Source organism: Zeus faber (genome assembly GCF_960531495.2).
Source record: "Zeus faber genome assembly, chromosome: 14".
NCBI lineage: Eukaryota > Metazoa > Chordata > Actinopteri > Zeiformes > Zeidae > Zeus > Zeus faber.
In genome coordinates this window covers 31733615-31746778 of record NC_137200.1, presented here as the reverse complement: position 1 = coordinate 31746778, position 13164 = coordinate 31733615, and the positions used below count along the sequence as shown (strand labels likewise).

The 13164-nt window shown below is 40.8% G+C and overlaps 1 protein-coding gene across 1 annotated transcript; it reads left to right on the top strand.

The window, feature by feature from the left end:
- Positions 1 to 2387: 2387 nt before the first annotated feature.
- Positions 2388 to 12861, top strand: LOC307240441 (uncharacterized protein). Its single transcript, XM_080014225.1, has 3 exons — positions 2388 to 2882; positions 8457 to 8831; positions 11030 to 12861. Exons 1-3 carry the CDS (start codon positions 2426 to 2428, stop codon positions 11362 to 11364), a joined length of 1167 nt encoding a protein of 388 aa, XP_079870351.1. The 5' UTR covers positions 2388 to 2425; the 3' UTR covers positions 11365 to 12861.
- The last annotated feature ends 303 nt before the right edge of the window (positions 12862 to 13164 follow it).

Genomic DNA, 13164 nt, shown 5'->3' with positions numbered 1-13164 from the left:
ACTCAGCTGATCCCATAGGTTTTCTATGGGATTCAGGTCTGGAGAAAGTGCAGGCCACTCCATTTGAGGTGCCCCAGTCTCCAGCAGCCGTTCCCTAATGATGCCACCTCCATGAGCTGGAGCATTGTCCTCCATGAAGCGCTCATCAGTGTGGGATGTGGCCAAAGCACGTCCACTTCTATGCCTTTCTGTGACTCTTCCAGTCTCTGTATCTCTGTTGCAACCTGCTGATGACACTCTGTGACACTCTAAGCTCAGTGGCCATTTCCCTCTGACAACATCTTGTTTGAAGCCTTGCAAGGCGAGGTGCTGTTGATCGTGCATTTTAGGTTCATCCTGAAATTTCACCCAAAAGCCAAATATCCCTAACTTTTTGTGAGTAGTGTATATATGCTGTGTGTGTGTGTGTGTGTGTGTATGTATATATATATATATATATATATATATATATATATATATATATATATATATATATATATATATATGGGGGATGTGCTCTACAATATTAGTGGTGGTTTTAATGTTGTGGCCAATAGGTGTGTGTGTGCGTGTGCGTGTGCGTGTGTGTGTGAGAGAGAGAGAGAGCTTCATCTGACAAACTCCAGCTGAGTACAAGTCCCAAGTGACAACACCCTGAGTCTGAAGTCTGAGTCTCATTGTTCAGCAGGGGATGGTAGTTCAGGTGGTACAGCTGGTGGTCTAGTGATCTAAAGGTTGCTGGTTGGATCCCAGGCTCCTCCTGCTAGCATGCTGTAGTGTCCTTGAGCAAGACACTTAACCCCTCATTGCTCCTGATGGCTGCGTCCGTCGGTGTTTGAATAATTGTAAGTCGCTTTGGATAAAAGCGTCTGCTTAATGTAATTGAAACAAAATTTGTCGTGTGCATTGGACCCATCCTTCAAACCCTTGGAGCAGTGGGCAGCCGCAGTCCTGCGCCCAGGGACCATCTCCAGGACTTTTCGCACCGACAGGAGTATTAACCCCAAACAAACATGCCTTTGATGGTGGGAGCAGAGTTTCCTTTAAAAGAAATTGGTGCCGGTCCATGCGTCTTGAAATATGTCCCGGACAAAAGGGAGAAATTCCAGTAAAATTTTATGTACAATGTCTGGTCAAATATTATATTACAATTGATATGCATGCTATGTAAAGAATGAAATCATGAAGGCATGTAGACTTGTACTGTGTTTAAAACACAACCTGTGGGCGGGCCTTATTTCTATATCGACAACCATTATTGGTTGGAGATGAAAGGTCATCTTTAGATCATCCAAACTGATTGGCCTTCTGTTGCAAATTAGTGAAAGCAGAAATTAACAGATCTGCGGATTTTTTTTATCAAAATGATCGAGTCAATATTGTTTTGACATTTAGAGAAAAAATATGGTGAAAATTATCTTTATTGTTTCATCGCACAGCACTTATTCAAATTGTGCTTAGAGGGAATTATTTCACCGGCAATTACCGGATAACTGAAACTCTGGGTGGGAGGAAACCCATGCAGAGACAGGGAAAACATGCAACCTCTACACACAAAGAACCTGGGACTGCAAACTAGGACCTTTTTACTGTGAAGCAACAGTGTTAACAACTAAGACACCACAGCGGAATGTGACTTGGAGAAAGCAACACAGAATGGCATGAACAGTATTACACTACCACAGGTAGATAACACTAGTAACATTTTTTTGATATACAAGTCACTAGTGAATTTGGAGAGCTAATATTTGTAAATGTGAATTGAATCCATTTGAAGAGTTTATCAGGAGCTGCAGACACCCTGATGAAATATGTTATGTGTTGAAGAGGAGATAAGACTTCATTAATCCCTGGAAGGAGATGGAGGATGATGTGAGTCATAAATAATAGAATAACGTGCTGTTAAACAGGTGGATGTAAAGGTGTGGAGGCTCCAGACCTGCAGTGTGCAGCACCACCTGAGGACTCCAAGCAGCGCTCACTAACTCGCTCAGCTCCATCTTCTCTCCTTCTAAGTGTTGTGAAAGCGTTTCTCCACCGCGCCCCAGATGTGCTCCGCATCTACGTCTCTGCACAAAGGTAGACACGCGGACAGATTCCAGGAGGAGCTGTGACGCCATCGATACGCGCCAGCAGCGACTCGGAGGCTAGCGGCTAGGCTACCTCGCTCTGCCGCCCCTGACCAGTGAGAGGAAATGCGGGGAGGGTGGAGCGTACCCAGTAAACATGAACATTGAACAGGCTTCACCCTGCCAGCTCCCGAGTGCGAAGTCCGTGTCATGTCCGACCGAGCCCCTGTGTGAAACGAGCCAGTGGGGGTGTGGCATGTTGATGACGTTTATATCATGCGACTGGCGCGAAACCGGAAGACGAACTGATCACCGGAACAGAGTGAAGAAGAAGGAGGAGGCGAGTACGCACCACGACGCCATAACATAGGACTAACATGTCCAACTGGAGAGACGACGAGATTCGTAAGCTTCTGTCGGTGAGGGCCGACGCCGAAATCGCCCGTCAGATTGAAGGAACGGCAAGAGACTCGGTTGTTTATGACCAAATTACAAAGCGGCTCCGTGAGCACGGGGTAATCCGAGCCAAGGCGCAGGTGAACAGCAAACTAAAAGCACTGAAAAGGCAGTACCACCAGGTCGCTGAGCACAATGGCCGGAGTGGAAACCACCGCAAAACATGGTGCTATTTTAGTCTGTGTGAGGCCGTATGGGGTTCGAGTCACTCGACGAACCCCGCGGCTTTGGTCGGGAGCATGGAGGCGGCCTCCACCTCAAGGACCCCGGAGACGCTTTCCGCCTCCAGTTGCCCCGAGACGCCGCACTGCGACGCCGAGGAGCAGACCCCGGTCCATGAAACCGATGTGTCCATCAACGATTCGGGTTTAAGTACAGGTAAGAATCAGAGGGCCGAGCACACAATGACCACCGGGGGCGGGGGGCAACTTCATCTCAAGGCGCCAAGGGAACCCAGTACTGATTCGTACTGACGCGTGCTCCGGGGGGGCGGCCCATCGTTCAGGTATAGCCCGCTGCAGCCTGCAGAACGGGGCAAATGTCGAGTTAGAGATGGTTAAGTTTAGGTATAATGTTAGAGATGGTAAAGTTGAGGTATAATGTTAGAGATGGTAAAGTTGAGGTATAATGTTAGATGGTTCAGTTTAGCTATAAGGTTAGTGATGGTTAGGCTGTCGTCCATATCCAATGGGATGTTGCTTGTTTAACTTGATGTCTGCAGTCTGTAATACAAAAAGGAATATAAATGCATAAACTTAAATAATAATAAGAATATTGCTGCAGGAATTTATACATCGTGTCCAGTTTGGTCGATTTAGGTGTGTATTTCAATTTTCCCAGTTCTGTGAAATGCAACAAAAGTTAAAAGAGGCAGCTGTCCATTTGTTGGCTGTAAATCACTGTTTGTCATTGGTGTAATGCACCATGATGCTTGTGCTAATACAACTACTCTGAGGCCGCTGCTTCTCCACGTGTGCTGGAATATTTCACTGTCCCGGACAAATGGGAACGGTTCCGGTCAGATGTTGTCTGTATTTATTGAGCTTAAAAACAATTGATAGGCAGGCTACATAGAGAATTAAACAATGAAGGCATGTCGATTTATAATATTCTTTCACTAAATATCCAAAATAAAATAAGTCTTGTCAGTTAACAAGGTTTTAAAAATAAATAAATATTAGGCATCTTACTACTTGAACTCGAATAATTTACGTTTGTGATCAATTAGTAACAAGTGCAGATGCTTTAACTAACATTTCACCTTAATAATTGTAAATTTATTTTATACCAAAAACAAATTAAATATTGCAAGTATGTCTACATAAATAATAACTTTGTTGTGTTGTGCACAGAATTTAAATATAAAAAAGTCAGTCAAACTATGGATGCATGTGTCCCCGTTCAACGTCAAAGATAATCATCTTTGTGTTTCTCCTCAGAGTTCTGGATAATGGGCTCTGTCGCTGCTCCGTGTGTGTTTGCAAATGCAACGTGTCTACGAGGGAAGGGGTGAAGCTTCTTTCTATATCAACAAACGTAATTGGTCAGAGGTGAAAGGTCAGCTTTAGATCGTGCAAACTTATCAGCATTCCATTGCAATTTGCCAAACGCAGAAATGAACAGATCTGCGTAATTTTTTATCTATTTTATTGTGACGTTGAGAAAAAATATGGTGATAATTATCGTTTGCGTTTTATTGCCCAGTACTAATTCAAATTGTGCCGAGAGGGAATTATTTTCACCGGAGAGATTTAGATTTGTCCGACTTCAACAGATTTTCCCGGTAAAAAAGGTAATTACAGATAAGGGAAACGCTGAGTTTTGCGTTGATTATTTAGAATGTGATAGGTCTGTACGGTGCTATAATGATGATCCACTCTGTTCTCCCCTCGCCGTAGGGCGGTCGCTGTCCAGGGCGATGGGACTTGGTCGGGTCGTGTATGTTTTTTTTAATGAGACGAATTACAAAATTCCTGATTCTTCAATATTAAATAATAGACCAGAAAATCATATATATGCCAAATATCTTTTATTTTGCAAACAGGTTGGTAAGTTTGGAGGAATATGACATGAGAGTTTGAAAATTGTTTTATTGAACAGTTGTTCAAAATATCCAACAATTTATAAAGATTGTGCGACATGCAATAATTTTGGATTACAAAAAAATGGCAAAATTCCAAGATATTCCAACGAAAAAAAAAAAAATCGAATTCTAACTTAAATTAAGTTGTCAAACAAAACAGTATTTATAAAGACTGGCTTTTTGTATTAAAAGGATTTTAGAAGACAATCTTCAGGCAACTCATTTTTATAAAGACATCTTAACATTTGATTTAAATTTAATACAAAAACAACGCCATCTTCACAAATGTAAATAAATACAATTTTCACCTTTTTCTGATTTTACCATTTTTTATCAACTTTTGTAATGTAACCACATTGTTCTTAGTGTAGCTGACACAGAATAGCCACCTGTCACAAACTGTCGTTGGATGGCTCAAGTGTGTCATTAAGTGGGTAGTTGTGTATTTTACCAAGTAATGGTAGAGGACAGACATTGTAATAGTTACTGTAATATCCAGCTTAGTATGCACTGCATCATTTGTAATTTATAGAATGCCGCTAATGTTAAAGTTGTATTTATCCTTGAGTTGGAATCTATTACAACCTTGGCAAGTGTGGTCTTCATCGTTAGTGTTGAAACTGTCCTGACTTCCCCCACACTTGATGAGTACATATTTGTTTGTCAAACTAGTGGATCTTATGCCCACTATTTCTAACACTTCCTCCTCTGGGAGTTTCATGTCACTTCCATTATTTTCTGCTTGTACGTCTGATCTCGGTAGAATGATTGTGTTCTTCGTACTTGTGAGATTGCTGAGATTCATTCCCCTCATCATGTCACCGACATGGCACTCCAGCAATTCCCTGTTTTCTCCATGAAAATTCATTAATTTGGTTGCCAATGCCATCTTGATGAGTTTGACATGTATTTCTCCAACCTTAAAAGGTCAGCGTTTACGTTAGAAAAAAACTGGTGCCAGTGAATATGTCCCTGAAGATTTCAATTTCCCGGACATTTGGGAGGGATTCCGGTCAAATATTATCTGTGTTTTTTGAGCTTCAAAACAATTGATAAGCAGGCTTTATAGAGGATGACGTCATCATCAATGCATGAAGATTGAATAAAATAGGTCCTGTCAGTTAACGCCATTTTAAAAATAAATAAAAATTACGAAACCTACTACTTGAAATCAAACCATTTCCGTTTGAACAATAAGTAACAAGTGCAGTGGCTTTATTTAACATTTTACTAAAATAACATTTTGATCAAATCGAAAACAAAATTAATATGACAAGTAGGTCTAACTAAATAATAAAGTTTGTAGTGTTGTCCGTCTTCGCAGGACGTCCCGTCAACATATTTGTTGACGGGACGGTGTATCTCTTCCGGACGCTGTGCTTTGTCTCCACTCGGTTTGTGTCTATTGTGTTTACAAGCGCAGCCTGTTAGAGGGAGGGGGCTTAGTTCAATGTCGACAAACGTGATTGGTCAGAGGTGAAGCTTTCAGATTAGGTTTTGATCGCCCAAACCGATTTGCTTCCCCTTGCAACTTGCCGAACACAACATGTCCTTTGATTATCTCGACAACTGTTCACCTAATCTACTTCACACTTGGCAGGTCAGTGGTACTCTATACCTTTCTATGGTGTTGACCGAAATAACCCAAAAAGTAATATTAAAACTTCTCCAGTTAAATGATATGTGCATTTAATCCTTTATGTACCCAGATCTAGACAAGACAACTTTATTTTTATAGCACATTTCAACAGCATAGCAATCAAATTGCTTTACATGAAACATCACAAGCATTAAGATAAAGTGAAAAAGAAACACATTATAAAAGGACAGAATGCGTAAAGTTCAAAAATAGAATGCATAAAGGTAATACATAGAATGCATAAAGTTAATAAATAGAATACATAGAATGCATAAAGTTAAGAAATATAACAAATAGAATGCATAAAATCAAGTCATAAAAGTGACAGGCAGCAGCAAACAGAACGGTCTCCAGCCTTGATTTAAAATGGTGAAAGTTGCAGCAGACCTGCAGTTATGTGGTGCATAAAAACGAAACGCTGATTCTCCATGTTTAATTTGACTCTGGGTACAGAAAGCAGACCTGTCCCAGACGACCTGAGAGGTTTGGACGGTTCATAACGTAGCAGAAGATCAGAAATGTATTTTGGTCTTAAACTATTCTGTGCTTTATAAACCAACAGTAGTATTTTGTAATCAATTATTTGATGGACAGGAAGCCAGTGTAAAGATGTGAGAACTGGAGTGATATGATCCACTTTCTTGGGCTTTGTGAGGACTCGAGCAGCACCGTTCTGAATCAACTGGAGCTGTCAGATCTTTTAGGGAGACCTGTAAAGACACTGTTACAGTAGTCTAGTCTACTGAAGATAGATGCATGGACAAGTTTTTCCAAATTCTGCTGAGACATAAGTCCTTTAATCAGCTACAACAGTCTGTTAAAGGATAGCATTACAATTTTTCAAGTCCATCTTAAAACAGCAGTCATGTGACCATATGAACAGTGAAAGAGGTTTTCCTTGCTGTAAGCATTGCTCCTGTTCTGGCTATTTGTTTAAAATAACACTGCCCAATGTATTAGTGTAAAAATAATTTGCATGCGGAGAAGTGGTGGCATTCTATGCAACTAAATGGTTCCATTCACATGATGGGTATAGCAGAAACACAAAGGTATAAAATTAAGTACTGTATCAATTTACGGGTACTGGAATCTTAATTTTTTTTAAACAATTCCCAGCCCTGATTGCTGGGGACTCAAAGACGTGCAGTATCATGTTTAGTGCAATTTGGACACACAACCAGTTTAATAATTAGACATGTCGCGTGTCCAATATCTGTCCTTCGATTATCTTGATGACCATTCATCCAATCTACTTCACATTTTGCGGATGTATTGCTGGGGACCCAAAGATGCGCAGTGTAGAATTTGGTGTAATTTGGACACGCTAAATGTGTAATATTAATAAACTTTGAATCAACAAGCGAGCCACTATGCTCTGTGCAGCAGTGGGACGGGGCTTCAGGGCTGTGCAACTGAGTCACTTATGTCTGCAGTGTCGCCCCAATATGTAGTCAGTTTATCCAAAAGCACGACTTGGGTGCGTTCTTTTCCCTGAGAGTGTATTTCCCCGGTGTTTTTCACTGCGAGTCGCCCCTACTTTAATGAGTGCAACCCGTACGTGCAGCAGCTCAAGTCAGAGTGTGAAGTTGTTTGGATGGGCCTACAAGCAGCAGTAACCCACAAGCAGCAGTACCGGAGGCCAAGCATTGGGCCTGTTCGGAACTGGCATGTTTTGAACGCCCACTGCTCTAGTAAGTACCAACTTCAACTAACCTCAGGATTAAGAAATGGAATGGTCCACTTGAGGGGTGTCTGAAATCATATGGCATGAATATGGAAAATATATTGTAATATTTACGATTACAGGTAATGTAGGATATTTAAATATATAAAGTATTCCGACTTAATGTTTATACCTTGGGGGGGTCCAAGTCTTAATTAGGGGAGTTAGGACCCCCCCCCCCCCCCCCTGTAATTCGAACCCTAACATTTAATGTGACCGTTATTGCTCATATTTATTCATGTAGCCTTGCTGCTAGAATTTCAACAGTACGCGGTATATTATAGAACTGTTAAGTACGCCCATTATGGTTCAATACACACACGTAAACCGTGGTATTACCATATCACAGGTCATCCATTGGACACATTGCCGCAGCGTACGCACGTGGCATAAGTGCACGATTCCCATTGAATCCACTGTTGGAGGTCATTTCTCTTATTTTTTTGCGAGAGGTGGCTGCCTTTGTAACTACTGTTGAACCAATGCCATTCTTGTTGCCGTTGTTAGAGTCATCGTGTCGTTCTCCACCTAAGAAGAGGAGGAGGAATCAGACACGCTCGGAAAGGCTATCTGCAGAGATGAGGGACCTGTTCTGTGAGATGGAAAAGGACTTCAACGAGCGAGAACGGCTTCGGTTGTTGGAGCAGCGGGAGTACGAGGAGATGGTACGGAGAGAGGCGCGGGTGGAGAAGACGCAGGAGATGGCCGTTCTTCAGGAGATTACTTCTGTATTCCGACAAATGGTCCAGCGGATGCCTGCCACGCAGCCTCCATACCCTCACTCAGCACACACCTCTCGGAGTCAAGACCCGTGCTACTCCCACGACCAGAGGCAGGGCCCTACTTTCACCGACCGAAAACCAAACAGAGTTTTTCCAATAGGTGAGATCTCCATTTGTGTGCTACATGTGTGAAAGCGCAACTCCAGACAATGTCTGGACCTGATTCTCAGTACATTGTCTGGAGTTCCTATGAGAAAAAGACTATTGATACATGACACGTTTGTGGGTGTTTATTTTTGTGCAAATGGGTTACTACACACACACACACACGCCTCACTACAATTAATTTGGAATTATGAACACATTATCTAACAAGTTGCACCTTTCCGAGCCACCCTCATACTGTAGTGAGTTTTTATCGGTGGTCGACAGATATGGACTTTTCGATGGCCGATGCCCATATTTTAAGAGCCGGGCAGCCAATGGCTGATATAAAATGCCCATATCAGGGATTTTAAAATTATTTTTTTTTTATTTATTTATTGCATCTGATAAAACAGAACAATTTGATAATAACAAATGAAACACAACATTGCTGAACTTTAATGAACATGTATTTAACTGTCTGCATTGTCTCTGTTCGCAAAGGTAATTAAAAAAAAATATATATACAATTTTAGTGCACCCAACAACAGCATTTATCAGAAGACAGCAGCATCTCCTTGTTTCTGAAAGAGAACAAACATTTGTACATTTACAAAAAATGAAAAATAAACAATGTTAGCGCACACAGTAGCACCCAGCAGGATCTATTTATTTTGGTCCCAGCTAACATTTATCGCTACCATCACACTTGTTTCCCCCCCTCCCCCGTGCCTTTCCTGTCTCGTGTTCCATGTGATAAATCAATGCATCCCAACACTCTACTCTTTAGCACTGTATACCAGAGTTTCCGTGAGAGGAAATTGGTGCCAATCAACGTGTCCTGGAAGATTTCAGTGTCCCTGACAGATGAGAGATTCCGTTCAAATATTATGTGTTTATTGAGCTTAAAAATAATTGATAGACAGGCTTTATAGAGAATGACATCGTCAAGGCGTGTAGTTTTATAATATATTTTATTGAATATTTAAAATGGAATAAGTCCCGTCAGTAAACACCTTTTTAAAAATAAACAAATAAATTAATATAACAAGTGATATATACACAGTGTGTTACTAATTTTGATCAAATCAAAAATGAAATAAATATGGAGAGTAGGTGTAAGTAAATTATAAAGTTTGTGGTGTTGTCCGTCTTCATCGGGACATCCCGTCAACATATTTTATACAATGGATATTTACGGTCTGCTTTGGGTCGAACTTAAATATAAAAAAAAAACACCAAACTGTCTCCTTGTTGTCAAGGATACATCATCTTTGTGCATCTCCTCAGAGTTCTAGACGCTGCGGCTCTGTTCTCCGCTCCGTGTGTACAGTGTGTGCTTACTGTGTTTATAAGCACAGCCTGTCCACAAGGGAGGGGGGCGGGGCTTAGTTCTATATCGACAAATGTGATTGGTCAGAGGAGCTTTCAGAAGCTTTCAGATCCGCTTTAGATCGTCCAAACTGATTGGCTTCCTGCTGCAACTTGCAAAGTGCGGAAATGAACAGATCTGCAGAATTTTTTTATATGGAAATGATCCACCAGCAAAATTCAAGAGTTTATTTGTCACATACATGACACAATTTCAGATTCTGCTTGGAGGGAATTATTTTCACCGGACATTATGACTGGAGAGATTTTAAATATGTCAGACAACGGATATTTTGGTCAAAACCGGCAATTACAAAATAACCGAAACACTGCGGCATAGTCAAAATCCATGCTGTAGGGCAAATTGGTACAGGTGTACTTTCTATACCGTCCACCCCTACACAGACATTTTTGTTTATCGGCCTCATGAGTGCAGGCAACGGCTGATGTCGATTATCTCAAAATGCAGATAATCACCCCAATTAATTTGGCAGACTGATTAATCGGTGGGCCGCTAGTTTTATGACTTTTTTTTTTACACTAAATATTCAAGAAACCAAAAATTGATCTGATATCAGTTATTCAAGTTCATCTAATCAAATGTTCACATTTTCGTCAATCCGCATAAGAATTCATAATCTGAAAACTTTTATCAAATTGTCTTTTTTTTGTTTTGTTTCTCCATCGGTAGTTTTCAGCAAAGAGAGAAGGCTACTAATGCTACTACCAGTGCTGGCTGTTGTTCAATTATTCTTTCATATTCTTCAGAATAAGACTTGTGTAAATATCCTGAATAAGAACACCATTGGTGATTTTCATGGTTCTTTTATTTGGATCTGGCAGCGTTCCCTCCAGAGCTCCAGCACCTTTCTGTCTGTAAAGAGGAGCTTCCCCCTGAGCAGCAGGAGTGGAGCCCCAGTCTGGGCCAGGAGGAGCCAGAGCCCCCACACATTAAAGAGGAAGAGGAGGAGTTCCCTGTGAAGAGGGAACATGATGAAGAGTGCGCTCAGTGGTCCCAGTTTCATCAGCCCCAAACTGAGGAGAAGAGAGAGGCAGAACCTGTAGCCAGCACCTCAACTGAACAGATGGAAACAGAAGTAGATCCAGAAGATCCAGCTGCTGATTTAGAACCAAGTGGTGCTGAGCAGCTCCTCTCTTCGCACCGTTTATTTAAATAAGAGAAAGGAAATGGTTAAAGTCCCTGTAAAGTGACTTCAGTGATTTGTTTCTCAAAACATTACACCCAACAGCTTTTCTGGGGAAAACCCTGTATGTGCCTGTTAGGCACAGTGGTTGTTTGTGTTGTTCAATAATAGCATTCGGTGAAAATACAATACTTATTTTTGTTATAAAAACAAAACAAAAACATTTTTAGATCAGGGCTATTTTGAGATTTTTTTTAATGAACAAACCCCATTTTTCCTTCATTACTGTTCACATGTTTTGTCACAATTTTAAACCAAATTTTTTGTGATCTAATTTTATTTTCTCGAAGGAGAAAAGCCCCCCAAGATCTCATGATAAATTAAGTGTTACAGCATCGTACTTGAATCAAATGGACAGAACATAAACATCGCCCTCATTTTACTAGCTCCGTTACCTTATCGTATTCATCAGTGCCATGTGTAAAAGTTCTCTCACTTGCGTTCTAGCCACCAAGAGCTCTATAACAATTACATCAAGAAAGGTGCTTTGCCATCATGTCAGTGTGTGAGGAGGTTTCCAGCCGAGAGCCAGCGTCCTCTTAGCAGCGGTCAGACCCACTAACCGCACACATTTCCCAGGATATGATCATGGAAATGGGTGACCATGGTAGGAGATAACCCAACACATCTGACAGTGTAGGGATGGACTCCAAAAAAACGCCTCAACACTACACTTCCACAACATATGCATAAAATAACCTATCTGTCCATCAGGACAGAGGTCACACAGAGGGGAGAGAATAATTTTCACTGTGTGGCACTTTCTGGGAGTAAGTGGGTTCCTATGGATAAAGTTCTATTGATTATCTTTGAAGGATTCCATCACTGTATCCCACACTTTGTTCCATGGTATAGATTAGTCGCCAATGGGTAGACCCGGATCCCGAGACCACACTTGTAATTGCAAGGGCTTGTAGGAAGACAAAGCAAATAGAGGGTACAATACAGATACGCAGCTCTTGGTTTGACCCTTCTTATCTAAAATGCTTTACAAAGTGTGAGGCATGAGTTGTGTATTCCAGGAGAACACCATATCCAGGCAGGAAATGAGAAGGACATTTCCAGTGAGAAGTGTGTTATTGTTAAAAATTGGGCTATCAAAATGCCACTTGGGGCTGTTTTGGATGTTTTCTCTGCTGCAAGCCGCACAGTGAGAAGGAAGGAAACATAATAATAATAATAGCTTTATTAATATAGCACCTTTAAAAACAGTTTACAAAGTGCTTTGACAGATGAAATAAAAGCAGTACTCAGATCATGAATTTAAGAGGCTAAGAAACATTAATAAACAGGAATTAAATTCATCCATTAATTTGAAAAAGCAGACAAAAATAAATACAATGTGATAAATAGAAATAAAAAGGAAAAGAATTAAGTTCAATAAAAAAATGTTACGTGTTCCCATTACGCATGTTTTTGCTCACGGCGTTTTTTGGTTCCATTCAATTCCAATAAATACAATATTTACAATAAAAACACTTGTTTTCTTTGGAGAGATGACAAGCAAGCCCCAGCGAGAAATGTGTATGTAGAATAGAAAGAAAAAATAAATTTGACTTGTTTTGGAGTTCTCAGCGTGAGAAATAGGTGTGGCGTGTGAGCGTGTGAACTGATTGATATGTGTAAGTCTCATGGTCAAAGCATGAGACTTGGCAGCTCAGTACAACAATTATCTAAATCTACATATTTTTTATTTATTTACGCTACTCACAAAAAGTTCGGGATATTTGGCTTTCGGGTGAAATTTCAGGATGAACCTAAAATGCACTATAA

Coding starts and splice junctions, on each gene's coding strand:
- LOC307240441 (XM_080014225.1), top strand. CDS start 2,426: ATGTCCAACTGGAGAGACGACGAGATTCGTAAGCTTCTGTCGGTGAGG. Junction 2,883..8,456: donor CGATTCGGGTTTAAGTACAG/GTAAGAATCAGA, acceptor TGCCGTTGTTAG/AGTCATCGTGTCGTTCTCCA. Junction 8,832..11,029: donor AAACAGAGTTTTTCCAATAG/GTGAGATCTCCA, acceptor TGGATCTGGCAG/CGTTCCCTCCAGAGCTCCAG.